Here is a 26,956-nt window from a genome sequence, read left to right on the forward strand (position 1 = left end):
GACAATTATATAGTAGATTTTCTTTGGGGCGTTAACTTTATGGGTTACATATTTTCTTTTTATTTCCTTGGTTCGATCTTGTACAGACTTGGCCATAGCAAACAAGCTTATTTTTAGCTTATTTCTTTATCTTTAGATGGAAAAAGTGAGGAGGAATTGTATGATTTTTTTTTTATTTCTAATTGACACAATTTCACTATACTTTGCATATTCACAGAGTGTTTGAAGCCATTTGAACCTCATTCCTCCTGTACCAGTTATGACTTGTATTGTTTAAGATTATTGTACTTGTTTTTATTATGTATACCCCTCCTCACATGTAAAGCGCCATGGAATAAATGGCGCTATAACAATAAATAATAATAATAATAATAATAATTTTTGTAAAATTTGATTACTGCAAGCATCATGGCCACCACTGCAGTCTATCAGAGATGGCTAGTTTCCTAGACAAAGTGCACAGCGCTCGCAAGCTCTTTGATATAGAGCTTGCAAACATTGCTATGAAACTAGAAGGATCACTGGATCTGACTATAGCTTCAGTCGCCCACTACTCCTCCAATGCAGCAAAGGCAAAGCTTCCTTTACTTGCAGCATTGGAAAGCACACAGTTTGGCACCAGCAATGCAGCCATGCTGCTAGTCCGCACTGTCAATCATCAGAAATGCACCGCCCCTGGGCAAGAAGCATTGACATTAACAGTACATCTTAGAAAAATAGCTGACGCCTCCCCAGCAAGCTGCACCTGGGCCGCAGACACCCAGCTGTTCAGTAAGTGCAGAAGGAGGAACGAAAGTAAGACTTCCCCCCAAAACAAAGAAGGGAGCGGTGTCTCCCAATGAAGGCTATGAGAAAGATTTTATGTTGAGTACCAAAAATATTAATTTCTCAGTCATTTCAATGAGGGGACACGGGAGCCATGGGATTTCCTAAAGCTGTTCCTGGGGTGGGAAAACCAATACCAGTATTGCAGAAGAAAGAATATCAATCCCTCAGGTAACTACAGCTGCTGCTTGTAGTAACCCAATGCGAAGGTTTTTCTTTTCTTAATTAAGATGTATTCTTAGTGTCCGCATCTAACCCATGGTTCTTGTGTTCCCCAACTAAGCAACCAAGGAATGAGAATGGTCATTTAAAAGAAATGCTATAATGGTTTGGGTTTTGGAATAAGTTTGTATTAAAATACAATAAAACATGGCGTTTATTACGTAGTTAAAAAAAATCCAAGAAAACCAGTTTCAGACTTATTATTGAAATGATCCACCTAGGCAAGTTTATATAATAGGAATACACTACACTCTGCATTAGAAGTAATGGGAGGATTAGTTTTCGTTGTATTTCTCTTTCCGCATTGGCTTAATTATGTTAGTAATTCATTTACTGGACACCAGATCGCTCTGACCTCTCGATCCTTACTGGACACTGGATCTCTCGGACCTCTTGATCCACATATTTCCTAGGTAACAATGCAGTTCAGATCAATAATGTTTTCCAATACAGTTACGGCAAAGGTCTCCAAACTTTAAGTCATTGATATGTAAGCCCCGGACAACGACTTTGAACATAATCAGCTGCAATTAGCATCGTGGTTTCTGTAAACTGTACTAATCTCCCAATTCCCCTATTGACTTTGCTGATGAACAACTCAACAAGTGTTTAATATCAGTAATGGAAAGAAAAAATCAGACAATTGAACACAATCAAATTAATTATGTTTTTATTTAGACTCTTTTCTGTTCACTTTAAATTAAAGCCAATAAAAATCAGATCCCAAAATTAAGTTCTCTTTGCCTTGAGTGTGTGAGAGTGGTAGAAACCCATAGTTCCATACTCAGTAGTATCCTCAAATAAGGCAACAGTAACAAACAGGTATGAGAGGTGCGAGTTGGTCCTCTAGAGCGACAAAGGGACAACCACCGGATTTGGCTGGTGGACCCATCGGCACTACAGAAGGCAGCTAGCACTTTTCACATGAAGATAAAAAGAAAACCAGATTAATGATGTGCAGAAACACTTTTGTTCGCTGTCGGTTACAAAGCTCTGACTTCAGTGTGCATCATTACACTAAGTTTAGAGACATTTGTTAGACAAGAGTAAAAGTAATACACGTTGTTACAACTCCAAATTAAGCCAGAGTTTGATTCTTTGGCAGTAGTGGTTCTGTAGGCCAAGAAAAGCATTAGAAAGATGATGACGATGAAGGTTTCATTAAGAAGCAGTTCCGAAAATGGCAGCTTAGCTAATACTGAGCTGTGCAAATCCTACGAGCTTCCCATCATCTGGAATGTCAGTATGATCCACCCCAGAGGCCTATAAAGAAAGATATAAGAATATTACCCAGGTTAGGCGATTTGACCTGAATATAAGATCTTAGCTTAAAAACCACGCCAAGTATCACAGCGCGGATTTGATCCACATTCATCTATTATAACCATTGCTGGGGTCTGAGAGATGGACCCTGCCAATATCCTGGTTAAGCACACCTTTTTTATCGTAGGTTATGTACCTGTGATAGAAAGGCGATCAAAAAGGAAAAGTTTTGGAATTAGGGATGGATAGACATGTTAATGAACATCTCAATTTATTCAGCATCGAGTATTATCATTATTATTATTATAGCGCCATTTATTCCATGGTGCTTTACAAGTGAAAAAGGGGGAATATATAGACAAATACATTAAACAAAAAACAAGGCACACAGGTACATAACGAGGGAGGATCTTGCCCACGAGGGCTCACATTCTGCAGGGGATGGGTGAGGATACACTAGGAGAGGGTAGAGCTGGTTGTGTGGGAGTTCAAGTAGGTTGAGGATCACTGCAGGCTGTAGGCTTGTCAAAAGAGGTAAGTCTTCAGGTTCTTTTTGAAGGTTTTAATGGTAGGTGAGAGTCTGATGTGTTGGGGTAGAGAGTTCCAGAGTATGGGGGAAGCACGGGAAAAGTCTTGGATGCAATTGTGAGAAGAAGAGATGAGAGGGGAGTAGAGAAGGAGATCTTGAGAGGATCGGAGGTTGCGTGAAGTACCGGGAGACCATGTCACACATGTATGGAGGAGACAGGTTGTGGATGGCTTTGTATGTCATTGTAAGGGTTTTGAACTGGTGTCTCTGGGCGATAGGAAGCCAGTGAAGGGCTTGGCATAGGGGAGAAGCTGGGGAATCACGGGGAGACAGGTAGATTAGTCGGGCAGCAGAGTGTAGGATGGATTGGAGTGGTGCCAGAGTGCTAGAGGTGATGCCACAGAGTAGGAGGTTGCAGTAGTCAAGGCGGAAGATGATAAGGGCACTAGTGTTTTTGTGGTGTCGCGGTCAAGGAATGAGTGGATCCAGGAAATATTTTTGAGTTTGAGACGGCAGGAGGAGGCAAGGGCTTGGACATGTGGCTTGAAAGAGAGGGCAGAGTCGAGGATCACCCTGAGGCACCGGGCGCGTGGGACTGGGGAAAGTGAGCAGCCATTGATATTGAAGGATAGGTCTGGTGGAGGGGTAGAGTAAGTGGGGGAAAGATGATGAATTCTGTTTTGTCCATATTCAGTTTTAGAAAGCGAGCAGAAAAGAAGGCCGATATAGCAGACAGACAGTGTGGGATTTTGTTAAGTAAGGAGGTGAGGTCAGGTCCAGATAGGCAGATCGGCGTGTCATCAGCATAAAGATGGTACTGCATACCGTGGGATTCTATGAGCTGTCCCAGGCCGAAGGTGTAGATGGAGAAGAGTAGGGGTCCTAGAACAGAGCCTTGAGGAACACCGACGGACAAGGGGCAAAGTGAGGAGGTGGTGTGGGGAAGGGAGACACTGAATGTTCGGTCTGTCAGATATGACGAGATCCAGGATAGGGCCAAGTCTGTGATGCCAAGAGATGAGAGGATCTGTAGCAGAAGGGAGTGGTCCACAGTCTCAAAGGCAGAAGACAGGTCCAGGAGAAGGACAGAGTAGTGTCGCTTGCTCTTGGCAGTTAGAAGGTCATTGGTGACTTCAGTTAGGGCAGTTTCAGTTGAGTGATGGGGTCGGTAGCCAGATTGTAACCGGTCAAAGAAGGAGCAGGAGGAGAGGTGAAAGGACAGTTCAAGATGGCCGTGTTGTTCCAGTAATTTTGAGGCATAAGGGAGAAGAGATGCTGGGCGTTAACTAGACACAGAGGATGGGTCGAGGGAGGGCTTTTTGAGGATGGGTGTGATCTTAGCATGTTTGAAGGCTGAGGGGAAGACACCTGTTGTGAGTGAGAGGTTGAAGAGGTGTGTTAGGGTTGGGATGAAGACCGTGGCAAGGTTAGGGATGAGGTGAGATGGGAGCGGGTCAAGCGTGCAGGTGGTGAGGTGTGTATTAGTGAGTATTAGCTGCTATCAATGAGTAGAAGCACTAGCAACATTCAGCCTGGTGTTGGAACAATGGCTGTAGCACTAGATTTACGACAAAATCAATGTAACACCGAGCTGTTAGTGTGCCTGGAATGAAGACTAGAAGGATTGGATACCACATATGATGCCACCCACAAAACAATTCTGAGAGTAGAACTGGTGTGACAGTCTCTCATCAAGACCTCTTCATGACGTTGCCCACAGGGTCTCATCAGATTGGAAGAATAGCGCACAGTGATACCTTCTGTACAAGTGAAATCAGTCATCACATGCCAAACTTGAGGAGCCAGTGTTTACAATCAGAAGGCTTTTGCATGACAATTGGACTACAATGCAGACATGAAGGTACAGGTGTCCACTGAACTCACACTACCATCTCAAAGGCTCACAGGCACAGAGAAAGATGACAATGGAGACTGGAATGGAGGTCTATCCTTTTCAGTAAGGCTCTTTTTCTTGGATGCAATGATAGCCAGAAATTGGTCTGCAGACCACGTGAGCAGCGTCATGAAGAGGCCTTCATGAGGGAACATGAAAGTGTCTCAGGAGCCATTCTTTACAATGAAAACGCCAAGCTGTATGTTGCTCGTGGTACTGTGAGAAGCCTGCGTGACCTAAATGTGTTACCATGGCCTGCAGAGTCTACAGACTTGTCCCCCATCGAGCATATTCGAGATGTCATTTCGCGGCAATTTTATAGGGAGCTGCCAGCAGTGGATCTTGATGATTTGCCCGAGCGCATCTAGCGTGACAGAAAATTCCTCAGACAACCATTAATATCAGCCAAGGCTGTAAAATGCGGGGATTTCTGTGAGCGGCGTTCATATTTGATATTAAATAAATTGAGACATTTAAAAAAAATGTTGCTTTCAATGCTTCATCATTTGCATATCAGTAACATTTCTATTCATCCTGAGATTTCCATAACTTACACATTTTCCAAAGAGAGAGAGAATATATATATTTTTTCACTTGTACATATGAATTTACACATATACATACATTTACACTCAGCAATGTTACCACATACACAATGCCCTGCTCCATGTAGTCTTAGTGACAATTTTATCTCCCAAAAGTGACAGATACATTCTGTGTCCATGGTTATCTGACATACAAGAACATTTCTAATACCCCATTTAGAGATAAGGGAAAGTTTGCATTGCAGAAAAAACCTCTCCCATATAAAGCTATGAAAGTAAAATGAGACATCTCTACAGGACAACTATTCCTTTACGTTCTACAAGCACGTACCAGCTTGAAGGTGACTGATTTGTTGGGCTGTGGCTCCTCCACAATCTTCTGTAAATTAGCTGCAACTAAAAACAGAGAAGGGTTCAATTACATTAGAAATAAACCAGCCTAGACATGCGTCTTCCGCTCTGTTTTGGACATGCACAGGAGCCGCTGTTTATTTATCCAATTCTGGTTATGTTCTTTGCACCGCTTCTATGAGTGATGTGATACCATGAGTAAAACATCATTAATGCCGCCTTACTTTTCACTGACATAAACAAAAAGTACAGCTACACAAAAAGATTCAGAAGACCAGATGCCAGCATCCTGGAGGCCACTTGTACGTTAGATGGCCCACGTGTTATGAAATATGCCTAGCAATCACGAGAAACACCCAGGATGCCGGCAGAGGAAGCTCGCACAGCACCGGTCCCGGTGTCGCAGAGTACAGACATGGACGCCAGACCAGGATCCTGACAACCTTTTTGCTAAACCCTAAAAATTAAAAATTAGCACATAAATATATGATTAAAAAGAGAATTGAGTGTATTAACAAATTTCAATAATAAAATATATAAGAAAAAAAATTATAACTGAGAATTAAACAGATTTATGGATTAATCAAGTTTACATCTTTTCTGGCATCAATGAACATTTTCAATAAGAATTACCTATTACTAAGTCTCTTCCATCTACAAGGCCAGCGGAGACGAGCTCTTGGGAAACACCATCGGCCGTATCTGGAAAACAAAGTTGTTGTCATTAAAGTCCAGAACATCATCCTAGAATGATACAATGACAAATCGTGCACCAGAAGATGGCATCCTCCTTCAGACTTTTCCCTCACTGATTTATAGGAATTAGCAGGACTTGCTCTTGAATGATCTGATAATTGTCCTTCGGAATCTGAGGGAACTTCAGACCCAAAACTCCTCTGTGTCAACATCCTCAACAAATATTTCCACCATATGAAAAATATAATCACTCCAAATATGGAGGGAAACAATAACATAAAAGAAATGAATGGTGGTAGCTGAGGAAAGACATTGGAGCCCTTATAAAATATAGTGGGAAAAAAAAAAACTTTAAAAGATCCATTGCGTGTTATTTATTTCTAGAAATGGTCCATCAGTCATGTCAGTAATCTATGGCCACTGGATGAAAGTCATGAGAACTGCCTTTACCGCCCGAGATACGCGAGTCTTCTTTTGATTGACAAGTCTGGCACAACATCGTTGAGATGTTGCCCTAGGCCGACTAATCAAAAGAAGAGCCGTAGATGCTGTCATGTAAGAGTCTGTTCACAGATTTCCGACTTGGCTTATGGACAGTGTCCCATGAATGGATTAACACTAACTCTACTTATTTCTTATTTGAAACTTATTTTAGGGACTAAACAAATTTAGGGTTTAATTATTTTCTTTAAATGCTAGAAAAAAAACAAACAACAAGACAGAATAATATTTGAAGACATTTAAAATTCCCTAAGATTCCACCAAAAGGACAGTTTCACATTCGTGCACTTGTTAATATGTGACCAGCCTTGGACCCACCAGATATTTTATGACTTGAAATGACACAAATGATTTTGCTGTCAGTTCGGGTCATTAACGGACAATTTTTCATTTATTGCACTTTCAATTTTCCTTCACTTCTTCCAAGAGTTATAACTTTTTTTTTTCAATTTTCCATATAAGGGCTTGTTTTCTGGAAGGACGATTTGTAGTTTTGACACCATTCATTGTACAAAAACAATGGAAATAGAAAAAAAAATTACAAGTGTGGTGAAATGGTGAAAAAGAAACCCAGCAGCTCTGCCATTTTTGGGATCGTTTTGCTTTTACAGTATTGAATGTGGGGTAAAACTTACCTTGCAACAGGATTAGCGACATCAGAACAATTAAAGGTGATAACTAACTTGTAAATTTTTTTTTATTATTTACTTTTGAAAGGCTAAAAAGAATTCAGAACTTCGTATAAAATAGGAATTTTTGTGTACTCACCGTAAAATCCTTTTCTCCGAGCCACTCATTGGGGGACACAGGAACGTGGATGTATGCTGCTGCCACTAGGAGGCTGACACTAAGTAAATACAAAAAGGGTTAGCTCCTCCTCTGCAGTATACACCGCCCACTGGCTCCGGATAATACCAGTTCGTAGCCAATGAGTAGGAGATTGACAAGATTTAACTGTAGGAACAACATGTCAGACTAAAACACTTATCATAGGCAAGAAGCCAAAACAAGGGTGGGTGCAGTGTCCCCCAATGAGTGGCTCGGAGAAAAGGATTTTACGGCGAGTACACAAAAATCCCTATTTCTCCATCGCCACATTGGGGGACACAAGACCGTGGGACGTCCAAAAGCAGTCCCCGGGTGGGAAATAACCCAACAGTGTAAACTTATGGCACCTGCTGTCTACAGGTGCGCTACCGCTGCCTGCAGAATACGCCTACCCAGGCTTGCATCTGAAGATGCCAAAGTATGGTCATTGTAATGCTTTGAAAAGGTGTGCAGGCTAGACCAGGTCGCAGCTTTGCAAACCTGCTCTGCAGACGCTTGATTCCGAATGGCCAAGGAAGCACCCACCAACCAAGTGGAGTGTGCCCTAAGGCCCGCAGGGATAGGCTTGCCTCTGACGCAGTAAGCCTCTTGAATAGTCAACCGAATCCATCTGGCGATTGTCGACTTAGAAGCGGCCAGTCCCTTCCGGTGTCCCGCCGAGAGAACGAACAGAGCATCCGTCTGTCGAAAAGATGCCGTCCTGGACACGTATTTTTTGAGAGCTCTAACAAGATCCAAGGAGTGAAGAGCCTTCTCCACGCGGTGAGTTCGAGTAGGGCAAAGAGACGGAAGTACAATATCCTCATTGAGGTGGAAGGAAAACACCACCTTCGGGAGGAAAGTAGGGGACGGTCTGAGGACAACCTTGTCCCGGTGGAACATAAGGAACGGCATCCAACAGGAAAGGGCAACCAACTCCGAGACTCGTCTGATCGAGGTAATAGCGACGAGAAAGGTCACCTTCCATGAAAGAAGAGATAGAGAGATGTCCTGCAATGGCTCAAAGAGAGATTCCTGCAGGACACCTAGGACCAGATTAAGGTCCCAAGCCTCTAGAGGCGGTCTGTAGGGAGGCACAAGGTGAGAGACTCCCTGAAAGAACGTTCTGACCTGAGGTTTGGAGGCAATTCTTCGTTGAAAAAGGACTGACAAGGCCGAGACCTGTCCTTTAAGGGAACTCGGCGAAAGCCCCAAGTCCAGACCGGATTGGAGGAAATCCAGGATGGTAGGGATGTTGAAAAACATCAGAGGGCGACCTCTGCTTCTGCACCAATCAAAGAAGATCCTCCAGGTCCGATGGTAGATGCGCGATGACACCGGCTTTTGGGCATTGATCAAGGTGGAAACTACCTCACGGGAAAAACCTGCTTGAGTCAGAACCCAGGATTCAACGGCCATGCCTTCAAACACAGGGCCCCTGAGTTCTGGTGGTAGATCGGGCCCTGAGAAAGTAGATATGGACGATCTGGTAGGCGCCAAGGAACGTCTGCGATGAGCTGGACCAGCTCTGCATACCACACCTGGCGAGGCCAATCTGGGGAGATGAGAATTACTGGGACACCCTCTGCTCTGATGACTGTGGGAAGCAGGGGCAGGGGGGAAACAGGTAAGGGAGGCGAAACTGACTCCAAGGAAGGACTAGCGCGTCGGCCCCGATTGCTCTGGGATCCTGGGACCAAACCACAAACTGAGGTACCTTGGCATTGAACCAGGAAGCCATCAAGTCTACATCCGGAGTACCCAAACGAAGGCAGATTTGTTGGAATATGTGCTGATGGAGAGACCACTCTCCAGAGGCAAGGCCTTGTCAGCTGAGGAAATCCGCTGCCCAATTCTCCACTCTACTTCGCGTATTGCAGCTCCACTGCGGGTGCCCCCCTGATGATTTATATAAGCCACAGCTGTGGTATTGTCTAACTGGATATGGATGGGGCGGCCTGTTAGGAGATGGTGGAACCGCTTTAGGGACAGCCGAATCGCACGTATCTCCAGGATATTGATTGGAAGACGAGACTCGTGAGGAGTCCAGGTTCCCTGCGCAGTGTGATGGCGAAAGACCGCTCTCCAGCCTAGGAGACTGGCGTCGGTAGTGACTACCAGCCAATGGACTGGGAGGAAGGACCTCCCTTGGAGAAGAGAGGATCGGAGCATCCACCATTGGAGCGTCTGCTTGACCCGAGGAGAGAGAGGACACAGTCGGTCGAGGGAAAACGGACTCCCGTCGCATGCGTCCAGCAGAGCGTGCTGGAGGGGACGGAGGTGTAGTTGCGCAATTGGAATTGCCTCCATTGCGGCCACCATCTTCCCGAGAATCCTCATGCCGAAACGGATGGAACAGGGGGACAGCTGAAGAAGCTTCCAGACCCCCTGTTGAAGAACCAGGACCTTGTCCCGAGGAAGAAGCACCAACCCTAGGGAGGTAACATAGTTAGTAAGTAACATAGTTAGTAAGGCCGAAAAAAGACATTTGTCCATCCAGTTCAGCCTATATTCCATCATAATAAATCCCCAGATCTACGTCCTTCTACAGAACCTAATAATTGTATGATACAATATTGTTCTGCTCCAGGAAGACATCCAGGCCTCTCTTGAACCCCTCGACTGAGTTCGCCATCACCACCTCCTCAGGCAAGCAATTCCAGATTCTCACTGCCCTAACAGTAAAGAATCCTCTTCTATGTTGGTGGAAAAACCTTCTCTCCTCCAGACGCAAAGAATGCCCCCTTGTGCCCGTCACCTTCCTTGGTATAAACAGATCCTCAGCGAGATATTTGTATTGTCCCCTTATATACTTATACATGGTTATTAGATCGCCCCTCAGTCGTCTTTTTTCTAGACTAAATAATCCTAATTTCGCTAATCTATCTGGGTATTGTAGTTCTCCCATCCCCTTTATTAATTTTGTTGCCCTCCTTTGTACTCTCTCTAGTTCCATTATATCCTTCCTGAGCACCGGTGCCCAAAACTGGACACAGTACTCCATGTGCGGTCTAACTAGTGATTTGTACAGAGGCAGTATAATGCTCTCATCATGTGTATCCAGACCTCTTTTAATGCACCCCATGATCCTGTTTGCCTTGGCAGCTGCTGCCTGGCACTGGCTGCTCCAGGTAAGTTTATCATTAACTAGGATCCCCAAGTCCTTCTCCCTGTCAGATTTACCCAGTGGTTTCCCATTCAGTGTGTAATGGTGATATTGATTCCTTCTTCCCATGTGTATAACCTTACATTTATCATTGTTAAACCTCATCTGCCACCTTTCAGCCCAAGTTTCCAACTTATCCAGATCCATCTGTAGCAGAATACTATCTTCTCTTGTATTAACTGCTTTACATAGTTTTGTATCATCTGCAAATATCGATATTTTACTGTGTAAACCTTCTACCAGATCATTAATGAATATGTTGAAGAGAACAGGTCCCAATACTGACCCCTGCGGTACCCCACTGGTCACAGCGACCCAGTTAGAGACTATACCATTTATAACCACCCTCTGCTTTCTATCACTAAGCCAGTTACTAACCCATTTACACACATTTTCCCCCAGACCAAGCATTCTCATTTTGTGTACCAACCTCTTGTGCGGCACGGTATCAAACGCTTTGGAAAAATCGAGATATACCACGTCCAATGACTCACCGTGGTCCAGCCTATAGCCTAGGTGTCTAGGGTCATGCCCAGGAAGGAGATCCGTTGAGCTGGAACAAGAGATTACGTTTTTAAATTGATCAACCAGCCCAGCCGAGAAAGAGTATTCAAGGAAATGCGTACGCACTCCTCGCAGGCTCGGAAAGATGGGCCTTTGACCAGTAAGTTGTCTAGGAAGGGAAGCACGACTAGACCCCGAGAATGCAGAATGGCCATGACAGCCGCCATGACCTTTGTGAAAACTCTGGGGGCGGTGGCGAGGTCGAAAGGCAAGGCCGTGAACTGAAAATGTTCCTGTCCGACGGCGAAGCGAAGAAACCTTTGATGAGGTGGTAAGATTGGGATGTGGAGGAACGCATCCCGGATGTCGATGGATGCTAAGAATTCGCCGTGTTCCATCGAGGCAGTGACGGAACGGAGAGATTCCATCCTGAAATGACGGACTTTGACAAATCTTTTCAAGAGCTTTAGGTCCAGGATGGGCCTTACTGTTCCATCCCTTTTGGGGACCATAAACAGATTGAATAAAAACCGCAGAACCTTTCGTCATCTGGGACAGGGACAATCACTCCCTCTTGTCGGAGCGACTGGATGGCCGCTTCGGGAGGGCGGGAAGCGAAATACCGGGTTGGAGGGGAAAGGGAAAAATCAATTTTGTAACCGGGAGGACACCAGATCCCTGACCCACTCGTCGTGAACGACTGCGAGCTAGGCATGACGAAACAAGAGAAGGCGTCCGCCTACTTTGCTGGTGTCGTCTGGATGAGATTGTGAGTCATTTAGAAGAAGATGGTTGGGGTCTGGATCCCCTGGACCTAGACTGTGTGGAGCAGCCCCTCCAGGAATGGTTGGGCCTGTATGAAGCCTGAGGGCTTTTGTCTCTGCCGGCGCGGTGGCCCGAACCATGGGAACTGGTTGAGGAATGCCATGCGTAAGTTCCACGAAAGGGCCGAAAACGAGCCTGCGGCTGTCATCAGGACGGTTGCCTGAATCTCTGCTGGGGAAGGGAAGTACTTTTTCCTCCCGTACCGTCTGAAATCAGTTTGTCCAGCTTTTCACCAAATAGACGGCCACTGAGATATGGCAGAGACGTGAGGGACTTCTTAGATACGGAGTCCGCTCGTCAGTTCCTCAGGCATAGCGCTCTTCTAATCGTTACAGCGTTTGAAGCCGTAAGTGCAGAGCAGTTCGCCGTGTCCAGGAAAGCGTTTACTAAGTAATCGCCAGCCAAGGAAATTTGATTTGCTAGCTCCGCTATGTCAGAAGGAAGGTCACTGTTCTGTAAGGCCTTATGCAGAGAGTCTGCCCAACAAGTCACGGCTTTGGCTACCAAGGTAGCAGCGAAGAAGGGAAAGAGTGCCGAGCCTGAAGCCTCAAAAGCTGAACGGGCGAGACTCTCAACTAGGCGGTCTGTGGGATCTTTGATAGAAGATCCGTCCGGCAAGGATAGGATAGTTTTAGAGGACAAACGTGAGACAGGAGGATCCACAGGAGGGGATTCTGTCCATTGTTTGCCGAGATCAGGAAAAAAAGGATATTTGGACTCCAGAGATCTCTGGCCCTGAAAGTGTTTGTATGAACGCTCCCTATGTCGCTGGACTATGTCCTGGAACTGCGGGTGATTGGCAAACACCCTGTGAGTACGTTTGGTCCTTTTGAAAGACACCAAATTATCCATACTGGAGGTCGCCGGTTCCTCATCAACCTGAAGGGACTGGTTGACGGCCTCAATGAGACTATCTATAGTGCTCTGATAACCTGGCGACTCCAGATCAAGAGGCCCATCCGACTCAGGTTCAGAGTCCTGGTCAGAAGAGGTGCCTGGGGAGTGAGAGCGGGAAGCGGAGCTAACAGACGCCAAGGCACCAGAGGGCCTGGGGGACGAGCTACGGAGGCGCTTCCTAGATGGTCGCTTGTGCTTAGAGTGAGAGCGGCTCCTGCAGGCTGAAGATTCCGCAGCCGTAGGGGGAGCTTCCTGAATAGGTGGATTAGTGGACCTGCTCCTGGTTGGATCCTGGAGGGACTAAATAGCTTTAGTCAAAGAAGCCATAGATTGCGAAAGTGACAAGGCCACTCAGGCTTGTTTGCAGCAGGGTGCTCCAGAGCGCATTTAGGGTCACAAGCATTACAGAGCAGAGCAGTATGCCCGCTTGGTAGCGCAGCCTGACAGGAGGTGCAAGAAGTGAAGAACACTGTATGTTGTCAGTTAACCTCCATGCAGGGCTGTGGGGCACCTGTGCAGCTAGAAGGCGGACCACTGTGTGCAGGAGTATGAGGGCCTGTGCCAGCATGCAGCGCACCTACCCAGGTCCTGTGTCCTGTCGCAGCGCTGTGACCGAGAACGTGCAGCCGGCGTCCAGAAGGTTTCCTCGCATCAAAGATTGCTGCCAAGAGTTTGAGGGGCGCTTCTCGCAGTGTGCAAGAAGCACTGAACCGGTGGGCGGGCCCTCGCGCGTGATGCGCGCTGTGGGCGGAACGCGGCCTAGCTGAGGCCGAAGCTAGGGACTAAATTAGCGGTGCCCGGCCGCAAAATGCGGCCGAGCCCGCGGTGCGCTCGGGAGCCCCCCCTCCCTCACCCCTGCCAGACTCACCTCTTATGGTCCTCTTCAGGCAGTCAACCTCGATTTGCCGCCCTCTTGATGAGGGGGTGGAGAGGGACTGGGAAGCTCCTTGCAGCACCGCTGTTCTTCAGTGGTGGTGCAGAGGGAGGGCGGCCGGACTGTACCCATGGAAAGTGCCTCTGTGTATCCTAAGGGTTCGCTCCCCTAGGATTTCACAGGGCTAGTTCTCGGCCGAACATCCCACGTCGCAGGAGAGGGTACAGGGAGTAAACTCGCCGTGCTCGCCTGTTGATGTTTCGGGGGAGATCGGCCCCCTTAAAAGGGTCTGTCGCCCCCTTCATCTTCTTACGCTAAGTTGAAAATAAAAATAAGAACATCTGGAAAATAACAGATGCAGTGTGCCTCCTATGGACACTAAGCAAGAACTGGTATTATCCGGAGCCAGTGGGCGGTGTATACTGCAGAGGAGGAGCTAACCCTTTTTGTATTTACTTAGTGTCAGCCTCCTAGTGGCAGCAGCAAACACCCACGGTCCTGTGTCCCCCAATGTGGCAATGGAGAAAAAAGGTTTGCGTTTCTTTCACGGTTTGCTGAAAATTTTTCTGAAATTATTCCACAAATGTTTGATGCATTTTTTTACAGAATAGGGAACACCTGACTATTTTTGCTTCTGAAAGACTCTGCCTCTCTATCATGCTCTTTTTCACACAGTCATGTGGGCTAATTGAAAATTGACCCTCTAGCTTTTCCATGCTGACTGAAAGACACCATTTTTTTTTCCTCTGTACGTTGTTTACTGTATATGGTGATTGATTTAATATTTAGATGAATCAAGACTTTCATCAATGTGGCAATACCAAATATATATTTATATATATTTTAATTCTTTATCTTTAAACTAGAAAAAGGGGGTGTGGTACTGATAAAAACTTACATTTTTGCAATATCTGTAGATTTCTAATAAAAATAATATTATATATTATTAGTCCAAATAATTGAAGCATCACACCATATAAAGATATCCAAATCTAAGTGCTATTTATTAGCCCATATGGCAATGTTTCGGTCCAAAAGTGTGAACCTTTTTCAAACCTTCACACTTTAGGAAATAATAATTACTACTCTCTATAAAGCCGGGTTCACACTTCGTTCAGTGACTCCGTTAAACCGACTACGTTACACCGCAGCATAACGCGGTGTAACGTAGTCCGTTAACGCCACCATTGAATGCAATGTCGGACGCATCGCTAGCGCACGCCCACAATGGGCGTGCTCTAGCGATATGCCGTCATTGAGTAACGGACCCGAGCTGCAGCGTTTCCAGGTCCGTCACTGCTAGCGCGATGGAACGTCGGCACTTGCATTAACAGCAGTCCGTTACCGTACAGTGGGGCAAAAAAGTATTTACTCAGTCAGCAATAGTGCAAGTTCCACCACTTAAAAAGATGAGAGGCGTCTGTAATTTACATCATAGGTAGACCTCAACTATGGGAGACAAACTGAGAAAAAAAAAAATCCAGAAAATCACATTGTCTGTTTTTTTAACATTTTATTTGCATATTATGGTGGAAAATAAGTATTTGTTCAGAAACAAACAATCAAGATTTCTGGCTCTCACAGACCTGTAACTTCTTCTTTAAGGGTCTCCTCTTTCCTCCACTCATTACCTGTAGTAATGGCACCTGTTTATACTTGTTATCAGTATAAAAAGACACCTGTGCACACCCTCAAACAGTCTGACTCCAAACTCCACTATGGTGAAGACCAAAGAGCTGTCAAAGGACACCAGAAACAAAATTGTAGCCCTGCACCAGGCTGGGAAGACTGAATCTGCAATAGCCAACCAGCTTGGAGTGAAGAAATCAACAGTGGGAGCAATAATTAGAAAATGGAAGACATACAAGACCACTGATAATCTCCCTCGATCTGGGGCTCCACGCAAAATCCCACCCCGTGGGGTCAGAATGATCACAAGAACGGTGAGCAAAAATCCCAGAACCACGTGGGGGGACCTAGTGAATGAACTGCAGAGAGCTGGGACCAATGTAACAAGGCCTACCATAAGTAACACACTACGCCACCATGGACTGAGATCCTGCAGTGCCAGATGTGTCCCACTGCTTAAGCCAGTACATGTCCGGGCCCGTCTGAAGTTTGCTAGAGAGCATTTGGATGATCCAGAGGAGATTTGGGAGAATGTCCTATGGTCTGATGAAACCATACTGGAACTGTTTGGTAGAAACACAACTTGTCGTGTTTGGAGGAAAAAGAATACTGAGTTGCATCCATCAAACACCATACCTACTGTAAAGCATGGTGGTGGAAACATCATGCTTTGGGGCTGTTTCTCTGCAAAGGGGCCAGGACGACTGATCCGGTTACATGAAAGAATGAATGGGGCCATGTATCGTGAGATTTTGAGTGCAAACCTCCTTCCATCAGCAAGGGCATTGAAGATGAAACGTGGCTGGGTCTTTCAACATGACAATGATCCAAAGCACACTGCCAGGGCAACGAAGGAGTGGCTTCGTAAGAAGCATTTCAAGGTCCTGGAGTGGCCTAGCCAGTCTCCAGATCTCAACCCTATAGAAAACCTTTGGAGGGAGTTGAAAATCCGTGTTGCAAAGCGAAAAGCCAAAAACATCACTGCTCTAGAGGAGATCTGCATGGAGGAATGGGCCAACATACCAACAACAGTGTGTGGCAACCTTGTGAAGACTTACAGAAAACATTTGATCTCTGTCATTGCCAACAAAGGATATATTACAAAGTATTGAGATGAAATTTTGTTTCTGACCTAATACTTATTTTCCACCATAATATGCAAATAAATTGTTAAAAAAACAGACAATGTGATTTTCTGGATTTTTTTTTCTCAGTTTGTCTCCCATAGTTGAGGTCTACCTATGATGTAAATTACAGACGCCTCTCATCTTTTTAAGTGGTGGAACTTGCACTATTGCTGACTGACTAAATACTTTTTTGTCCCACTGTATGTGCTGAACGGGCTGCTGCTAACGCAGTGTGAACCCGGCCTAATAGATGATTCCCGTTCACTTATTATCACGTCACTGTATAAAAAAATAAATAAAAAAATAAACTAACCTCTTCCAGGAGTAAACTCAAACCGGATATCATTAAGTTCTTTCTTTGTGTTTCTGGGGGGGAAAAAAAAAGAAGTAAATAAAAAGAAGATGAATTGTCACTTATTCTCTCTGTAAATTATAAGAATACAATGTTCCTGTGAGTGTTGTAGTCACAGATAGTGCTACCTCTCCATCTCTCGGGTGATGCAGGCACAGATAGTGCTGCCTCTTATTCTCTCGAGTGATATAGGCACAGTTAGTACTGCCTCTTTGTCTCTCAAGTGATGTAGACACAGATAGTGCCACCTCTCCATCTCTCAGGTGATGCAAGCACAGATAGTGCCACCTCTCCATCTCTCGAGTGATGTAGGCACAGATAGTGCTGCCTCTGTCTCTTCAATGAGCAGGGCAGTATTCATTTACAAAGCAAAATATCAAAAAGGAACTTCCACACATAAAATGTATATAAAAAAAAATTGAAAATAAAAAAAAAAGAATAAAAATGTGAAAGTTAGACATTAGCAGCACATTTCTAGATGCATTGGCTAGTTGACCGCAGCCCTGGCTCAGAGATAATACAGCATCACATCATGCAAACTTGTGACATGAAGTTTTGCTTAAAAATGAAATATATTCCTATCCAAAGTGTTCAATAAATCTAAAAATATTGTAAATATATAGAAGAGAATGAGGATGTATGATGTATAGAATAAAGCCTCCGTCTCCCTATCACGGGCTCAGTTTATAAGAAGCGGCACGTCCTGCAGGTGTCACTGGTGTAACTGAAGAGGACGAGGCTGCAGCCCCCAAATATACAAGACTGCAGCAAAATGCTGAACACAAGGTCGCTGGAACCACTGCACTACACAAATCTAAGGACAGGTGATGGGTGCGACAATCACGGTACCAATAACACCAAAGTTAGCTACCTTAATCGTAATACTAAACTGATAACAGGTTTCACTTCTTCCGGTGTTGGAGGCACAGGAGCTGCAGGAGCGGCCTGTAAAGACAGGTTACATAGTCTCTGCACGTCACACACATATACATTTAGGTTATGGACACTGAAATGTAGGTATTTAGGGCAGACAGGTAAGGCCGCGATCACACACAGCGATTTACCAGCAAAATCTGCCTGTATAACAAGCAAATGTTGCTGCAAACCTACAAAATAATTCACTCCTCAAAATGAATTAAATAGGTTGAGAAAATCTGCACCAGGATCTTAATAGTTCGGTCTTGTTCACATGAAGCAGTTGGAAAAAAAATGCAGCAAAATAAATGACAAATCTAAAATCTCATTCAGGCGTTTTCTTTCCCCCGAGGTTTTGAGCTACAGACATTTTTTATAAAATCAATTCATTAGCCTGGACCAAGAAACACTTGGTAACTCTTTATTTCCCATCCCTTTTTGGGTAAACTGCACACCGCAGCGTTTTGCACCTCTTGCTTGTTTTCACCTCCCCCATTCGATGCATTTGTAGTCTCATCATTTCTCTTGCAGAGCTGGCATCTACTGCTTCCGGACACATTTTTTTTCCTTTATTTGCTACACTAATTATACAGCGACAGTTCACTAGTTTGTAGTGCTTCCTCTACCATCCTTAGCGCACCCTTATATTGCCTAGCTACAATGAGGGCTGTGGAGTTGGTAAGACAAACCTCCGACTCCTCAATTTTCATGACACGGACTCCGACAAAATGGGCTCTGACTCCACAGTCCTGGCTACAATCACTTTTTATACATTTACATGACTATTTTATTGATTTATTAATACTGTGTTGTCATTTTGTTGCTACACTGGTAGTATAAGCCACCTTTTTCTTGATTGCTTATTATTCTGATTTTCATGCTGCTATATTTATATTTTGACCTTCTATTTTTTACCTAGTGTTTCGTCTTTTAATATACATTTCTATTATGTGTAATTAATCCTATTTACCTGTGTGGGCATCTCTTCTCCATGTTGTGCTACGTCCTTTACCCCTCACTAATAAAGGTATTTTAGCCTCAATTCCATTGTCCCAATTCCATTTTTGACCAAATGTTTGGTTCTCCTCACATTGGTCTTCACAAAAAACAATGTCAGAATTACTGGGATATGTTGAAGTGTTTCAGTGACCAGAGTCAGAGTCAGTGTTCGGACACTGGTCAGAAATGCAACGTTTGGCCTGGTTATGAAGGCGAAAACTTGGGAGGTAAAGGGGTTAAGCAGAACCCAAAGAAAATGTCTGCAGCCCGTGGGGGAGATCTGATCACATCTCACATGGCCGTCACCGTAACCTGGTGCAGATTTTCTGTGCGCCAATCTGCAAAGAACCTCCTCAGCCTTTCTATCCCGTGTGGACGCTTCCTTGGAGGACTCACCTGTCCAGATGATGGGACAGGAACAGACACTTGTGAAGGTGCAGCTTGGCTGGACGACTGAGGTAGATTGGCTGTAGGCTGCGCTGGGGTCTGGAGAAAGGTGGCGCTTGGCTCTGTTGCAGGAAATATCTAGCACAGACCAGGGATTGTTATTTTCCTTATCATCCATTTATCACATGATATTTCTATAGCACTAACATAGTCTGCGGCGCTGTACTGTTAGAATTATTATCGGATCCACAATGGAGCTCTAGTAATGCAAATTTCAAGCTAAAATTTCACATGCAAAATAGTGAACTGGGAATTGTGCCACTGCTGGCGTATCATATTACTCCGGATCGGACTTTATTAGAGACTCGGGTCAGAGATGAAGTGTTCAATGCAAATCAATGTTTTCTGTACAGAAGTGACAAGTTCTCACCTCAGAGTTTGGTAAAGAATCTTTCACACGTGGAGACTGGGGAAAAAAAAAAAGACAGAACATGGTTAGAGTGGGGAGCCGCAATAATTCACAGCCTTGGTACTGAAGGGGTTAATCCCATCTCCATCACTGGGTACTGTCGGAAAGGGCTCGATAGTACAAGCACGTTTGCAATTTACTGCCTGTTAAAATTCCAAGTGATTCTTGAGATATAAGACTTTTCTTTTGATTGTTTTGAGTTGCCATGGAGTCCGACCACCACCACAGCTAGTCAGCAGTACGTGTGCAGTGCTTACAAACTCATTTTCTATTGAGCTTGTAAGCACCACTTGGAAACTGTCCATGATCACTGCAGTGTGTCGTTAACCTCCTATTCACGGCCAGCTTCAGCGCAGTGTTTGCAAGCTAAACAGTAGCGGTGGTCGGTCTCCTAGGCAATGAACTGTAAACAAAAGATAAGTGTTTATATCTCAAGAAGAGCTGAAAATACATGTATCTGCATGTTGATATTTTTTTTAAACTATGTGATAGGTGCTGAGACCCCCACAATAACTGAAAATAGGTGTCTCCTGCCCGAGTGTCCATACAGAGGAGCAGGGGAGGGAGAGCTACATATAAAGCTAGACATTTTGGCTATGTTCCCATGAACTTTGGTGAGTTTTTGACACTGCACCATTTCTGCACCAGTTATATAAATTACTGTATTTTGTGGACTATAAAAGGAGGAAAATAGGGAAAAAATGTTTTAAATAAAATGGTGGTGCGACTTATAGCTCGCTTTTACAGTAGCGGGAGGAGAGAGGAGGGTCAGCGGTAGAGCAGGGTCACACTGGAGAAAGGGTCGCTGCCTCAGGAGGTCGGCAATGGTGCGAAGCTGCGGGCCCTGGGCTTTCATAAAATGTCGGTGGAGAGTGGAGTACCCTTCCCAGTGATTTCCCTGCGGTGGGCTACGGGTAAATGGCCGCGGAGGCGGCACATGTGCAGATTGAGATATTGGGAGTCGAGATCTCCGCACCGTTGGGACCCTTATTCCAGCACGGGACCAGCAGCATCGCCTCACTGCTGCTGCCGCGGCCAGACTTTGCCTCCTGTGACCCATGTAACACCATCCCAAACTAATACCCAATGCGTTTTCCCCCTAGAAAACTCCTAGGGGATCAGAAGGCCACATCAGAATGAGGTCGGGTCAACTGATGAAACCCTAGAAATTTTCTAGGAGGGGAAACACGTTGGGTAATAGTTTGTGATGCTACTATATTATGGATGGTTATTCAACCGAATGTCCCAGAATACTAATTGGCACTTCAAAACATGTTAATCGACATACACAGCAGAAGAGGAGAATCTGATGCTTATTAGGGTTAGCAAATGCTATGAGCCACTCAACTACTACCTGATCTGCCAAGCACATGAGATAGGAATTAATCATTCAGCAGTGCCCTGACCGGGCATACATCGTAAATCATACTCATAAGCAGGCACAGATCCTAGAGCGTATATTACCTCGCAGCTGTGAACACGTGGATTTATTAAGGCAGTAAATCTGATGATATCGGGTGATTCCGTGCTCCCCTGTCACCCCGACGCGCGTTTCGTCCTTGGCTTCTTTTGGGGGCGCACTGTATCTTATGGATGGTGCCCGATTAAGGCTTAAGGCTTGACAGTGGGAATCCCTGCCATTGAGCTGACGAACCCCAGTAGGACAACCAGATGAGCACATGATTACTGCACCGTTTACCTACATTATTTATGGTGATTTCTGATATGTAGCTATTGTTGATCATTCACCTACATAAAATACACTTTTGATATTCTTATTTTATTAATACATGTGCATAGGATATTCCTGCCTGTTCCTCCTACATATAGATTATTCTTATCAGGAATGGGATCACTGACTCTGTTTTCAGCTCCTTCCAGCTACATATACATTGTTGGTTATTCACCTGCTCATTATTACTCTCTTAAACTTCACGGGTTTCGGGGAGTATCAGGATATTTTTTCCTTGGTAGGAATTTATTAGGAACATCAGAGAGTCGCCAATGAGTCGGAGGGACATACCGTGGAAACTTAGGGTGCCAATCTCCACTGCCAGGGAGGACACAAGATAGTGACCTGGTAGGGCCCATTAGGATACATATTATTGTCATTTCCCCTTCTCCCTGATTAAGATCCACTCCCTGTGTGTCTACAAATTGAAACATGATTTTAGCTGTAATATGCTGCCCTTACATCGATAACTTGCCAAGTTGAAAAATATGTTTTAAAGTTAACACAGTACCGTATTTTTCGGACTATAAGACGCACCGGACCATAAGACACACCCCAAATTTGGGGTGAAAATTGCAGAAAAAAAGATTTTTTATAAGATGGGGGTCCGTCTTATTGTCCGAATTTACAGTATCTTACCTGAGGGCTGGCGGTGGCAGAGCAGGGTCACAGGAGGCAAGGTGTCGGCAGAGGTGGGGTGATGCTGGGATGAGGAGGTGCTGGGATGAGAAGGTGCTGGGATCAGGAGGTGCTGGGATCAGGAGGTGCAGTGAGAGGTATGGCGTGAGAGGGGTCCTAGGCTTACCGTGCAGGCAATGCAGGCTTACCGTGGCGGCAGAGGTGCGGTGGCAGAGGTGCAGCGGCAGAGGAGGCGCAGTAAGCGGGGTCCCTTTCCCCGGTATGGTGATGCAGCAGCCCGGTATGCAGCAGAGCCGGGTGAATCCTGTTATTATCGGTGGGCGCGGCCATCTTCCTGAGGCCGCGCGTGTGCAGATGAAGCACGCGCGGCTTCAGGAAAATGGCCGCCACCACCGATAACAACAGGATTCACCTAGCTCTGCTGCATACCGGGCTGCTGCATCACCTCACCGGAGAAAGGGACCCCGCTTACTGCGCCTCCTCTGCTGCCGCACCTCTGCCACCGCACCTCTGCCGCCACGGTAAGCCTGCATTGCGACTATTAGACGCACCCCCCATCTTCCCCCCTTTTTTTGGGGGGGAAAAAGTGCGTCTTGTAGTCCGAAAAATACGGAATATCCGTAGTTAAACACTATATTGTTCTTACGTATAACATTAAAAACTCAGCAAATTAATAGACTGTATGTTCAAATAAGAGATAAATAAAAATAATAATAGTCGGCCAGCCTGCAGCCACCACAAGGGGGAGCTATAGACATGATTGCATCATTTAGTACTGTACAAGGGATAACTGTAGGCAGTGTGCGCCCCCTAGTGGACCAGACGTTCATCAGTAAGTCAAATTCATTTTTATAAATGGCAGGAGCAATAAAGATTTTGCACAACAATTTGCCTGCTTACTCTAAGTTGTAACACAGCTGCTTTGCCCTCCTCGCTTTCCTCGTCCAGCTCATCATCACTCCACTCCCATCCTCCGTCTTCGGTTTTATGAAGACGACCACTTGATCCCGGCACTCTTCGAACCTGCCAATAGAGAAGATACACTACATTGTGATGGCACCGTTCATCAGGGAGACTGTGCTGCGTCCTGGGGTGAAACTTTACCTATATTAGTCATGAATTTCGGTTACAGTATGTGCAGCATAGTGCGAAATGTCCAAGTAATGCCCTGTGAAGGGTTTAGGGATATGCTTTCTTTATTCTCAGTCGTTCCTATCATAAAATCTCAGTTTATATTTTAATATATGTGAATAGGTGACAAATTTGTGCTTCAAAATTTCAGTTTGCATCTGTGACTCCTATTTTTGACTACCAACCCACAGCGGTAATGGCTTCTATATAGAAGGTGTCATTTAATGGCCCGTTTACTCCCCATTTGTATAGAACAATCATTAAATCAAAGCCATCATCTGAAAATGACCTATTATTTAAATCAGATATTTATTTTGCATGTATTTTTTTAAATTTGCTTTTTTTATATAGATATATATCATGATCTTTATTAAAAGAAAAATAAATTATAATCTTGCAGTTTTCACCTGTTTCCTGTCCTTTCAGGAAGCGTTATCAGCAGCATTCTTATCAGCAGAGGCAGGATTACAATGACAGGTCACACCTCTATACACAACTGATAACACAGGACCCACATCTCATAACAGACAATGTCACACCTGACCCTGCTCCTCTTCCCTTCACACATGCTCATTAGATGTTTCACCACAATAGATATGATCAGAGTCTGTTCAGAGTTTGTTCATTGTGGCAATGTACACGTATTGTTTCCTGAAACAAGAGGAAGCTAGAATCTAAATATGCCCCAGTGGCCAAAGTGAAAATTGCAACATATCTAATTTTTATTTTTAATGCAGATTGTGATATGGAAAATAAAAACAACAAAAAAAGACAAGTCACTAATTTGAAAAAGAAATGAAAATACAGTTACTACCAGATGTAGACAGTTGGTGATTTTCTGATGATAGCTTCCCTTTAATATGATCGTTCTGGGCAGACGATCAATGTTCTTGGCAGCATATGTGCTGTTTATACTGATTTGTGCTATTTTTTAAGCAATAGTAAAACTCATTTCACCCGACGAACAAGAATTTTGTTCATTTGTCAAGTGATTGGCAGACAACTAACAATGCCCAATTATGTTCATAGGAGCATTTGTTCCCAATAATCAACCACTGTAAAAGTACCCATAGGCTCTGTTCACATCTGTATTTGAGGCTCCATTGCAGTTTCTGTCAAGGGCCCAGCTGTAGAAGAAGTCTGCAGCTGACAGTCTTTTAGCTGCTGGCTGCTATAATAAATCAATTACAAGCCATAATAAAGGGTCTCAATGACTGTAGAGAAGAAACCATCACTCACACAAAACAAGGCAACACAAATCCAATAATATTCCCCCAAATATCTCATTACTGGGACTCAGTGACAGCAATTAAATAATACGGCTAAGCTCGGAGCACAATTACCACGGTAATTAACATTAACATTAACAAAGAGTAAATTAACATTCTGAGTCACACACAGCTCTAGATTCTCATTTACAGATATGAAAACCAGCTGTATTAGTCTGGTAATTAAATAGTTAATGCGTTTTATACATTTTTACTGCCATATGACATAGAAAAGCTTGTGAGCTGTCTCATAACCTACAGAGCTCTAGTATTATTTCTTCCTCAAAGAATCTGATTGACTCGCTTCAGTTTTATATTTCCAGTCGTCTTGCGAATGCATTTTCTTCCAACGCCGTTCTGCAATTCTGGACACTTGCCGAAGCTTTTTAGTGATGTTATTGTGTCAGGGTTGTCTATTGATTCGTCGCACTCTGCTATGCCTGAGAGGGGCGACCGAGCCAACAGAGTGGCATTGTAGAAACTAGTGCCAGTGTCTGTGTCGTGGAGTGAAGATATGGAGGACAGTGGGAGAATAGAGTCAGAGAGTATGCGAGTGTCTAGATATGCGAGGTTTCTGCGGGGCTGTGCTAGTTTTTGGACATAGGTAACAGGTGTGGAGGACAGTGATGAGAAAGTGAATAGATGGTGGACAGATAGTGGGAGAGAAGTTGTGAAGTTAGATAGGGAGCAAAGACGGGTGAAGACCAGGTCTAATGTCTTGTGTGAGTGGCTGAGGAGGAACACTGTGTAAGTCCGAAAGATGAGGTGAGCGACAGGTGTTTGGATGCTGCAGACTGGCAGGTGTCAATGGGGATATTGAAGTCACCTATGATGATGGTGAAATATCTGCAGAGAGAAAGTGAAGAAGCCAGGTGGAGAACTGATCAATAAAGGCAGTGGTCGGGCCCGGTGGTCGGTATACGACAGCCACTTGGAGATTGCAGGGAGAGTAGATGCAGACAGGGTGGACTTCAAAAGAAGGGAGGATGAGGGAGGGATGAGGTGGGATTGGGTTAAAGGTACAGTTGGTAGAAAGGAGAAGGCCCACTCCTCCACCATGTCTGTTGCCAGGGCGAGGAAGTGGAAGCCACCATAGCGCATCAGGAGAGGCTGTGTCGGAGGGTGTCAGCCATGTTTCAGTGAGGCCAAGGAAAGAAAAATTACAAGAGGTAAAGAGGTCATTAATCACACGGAGAGTATTGTAGACGGAGCGAGCATTCCAGGGTGATCCAGAGAGAGGGAGCAGGGGGTGGGCGTTAAAGGCACGGGATTTACGTAGGCGAGATTTCGGGTATGTATATTAGGTTGGGAGCGAAAGGAGGAGGAAATAATGGGAAGTATTAGCTGTGGGGATCCAGGATTGGGGGATATGTCGCCAGCAGTGAGAAGCAGGAAGAGGGAGAGCAGGTGGGAGAAAAAGAGTGGTCGGCTTGTTTTACCTGCAGGATAATAGCAAATTTTCTGGTGACAGGTTCCCACGATCAGGAAGAAGCAGTGCTTTGGACGCAGCATATTTTTGCTTTGTCTAAAACGCTGTGTTCTAATAACACAAGTAAATTCGCATGTGTTCATCGAAGAATGTGGATATACTGCATCGGAACGGGATAGATGGCTCTGCTTAGGCACAGCTGCTGGCACCATTTTGATTAAGATATACATTTTTTCCAACAAAACAAAATGCCTTAATATAATGAATATATGCAGATCACACACCATATCATGCTACAGCGCAGGTGCTACTTGATAAATATAATTTATATAATATATATATATATATATATATATATATATATATATATATATATATATATATATATATATATATATATATATATATATATATATATATATATATATATATATATATATTTTTTTTTTTTTTTTTTTTGAAACAATAGAATATTCAGTATGTAAAATAGGGGGCAGGATAGTGAAGGATCAGTGACCTGCCATAAGGATGAACATGTAAGCAGAGCTCCACATAAAGTCCCGCCAATAGTCCCGCCCGTGCGCTGCCCCCACAGCCCGCCCCGGTGCACAAGCATACCATTAACTGAAAATAAAGATTAAACAACAAACACAAGACGGATTTCATCACCCAAGGTATCATTGTAATCAGTATAACAGCGCCGACCTGACACTGTCTGTAGGTTACTGTGCACAATCCTGCTGACAGGTTCCCTTTAAAGAGCAGCTTTTTTTAGTACGAGCAGCTTTACCCAAAAACTGGATGGACAATGACAATCAAATTTGAAAAATTATTTGCATCTTAGCTGTCCACCAGCTGCTTGATGTGGCTATACCGCAATAAAGCTGTGCCACTATAAAAATAACCTAGTTGTTGACGAATCTTGACCAATAGTCTGAGCAGGTGTTGGATTTTAGATATTTAACCTGAGAGCAACAGCA

At 44.5% G+C, this 26,956-nt stretch overlaps 1 protein-coding gene across 1 annotated transcript in view; it reads right to left on the bottom strand.

The window, feature by feature from the left end:
- Positions 1 to 1,700: 1,700 nt before the first annotated feature.
- The window catches only part of OXSR1 (oxidative stress responsive kinase 1), a 109,770-nt gene continuing 84,514 nt past the window's right edge, over positions 1,701 to 26,956 (bottom strand). The window contains exons 11-18 of the mRNA XM_069729791.1: positions 23,049 to 23,171; positions 19,739 to 19,774; positions 19,318 to 19,446; positions 17,879 to 17,952; positions 16,969 to 17,021; positions 6,263 to 6,331; positions 5,610 to 5,674; positions 1,701 to 2,310 (exon numbers count right to left, since the gene is read on the bottom strand). Of these exons, the coding sequence (XP_069585892.1) occupies positions 2,236 to 2,310; positions 5,610 to 5,674; positions 6,263 to 6,331; positions 16,969 to 17,021; positions 17,879 to 17,952; positions 19,318 to 19,446; positions 19,739 to 19,774; positions 23,049 to 23,171 (624 nt within the window). The 3' untranslated portion in view covers positions 1,701 to 2,235. The remainder of the gene's footprint in view (positions 2,311 to 5,609; positions 5,675 to 6,262; positions 6,332 to 16,968; positions 17,022 to 17,878; positions 17,953 to 19,317; positions 19,447 to 19,738; positions 19,775 to 23,048; positions 23,172 to 26,956) is intronic.

Source organism: Ranitomeya imitator, chromosome 6 (genome assembly GCF_032444005.1).
Source record: "Ranitomeya imitator isolate aRanImi1 chromosome 6, aRanImi1.pri, whole genome shotgun sequence".
NCBI classification, from domain to species: Eukaryota; Metazoa; Chordata; class Amphibia; order Anura; family Dendrobatidae; genus Ranitomeya; species Ranitomeya imitator.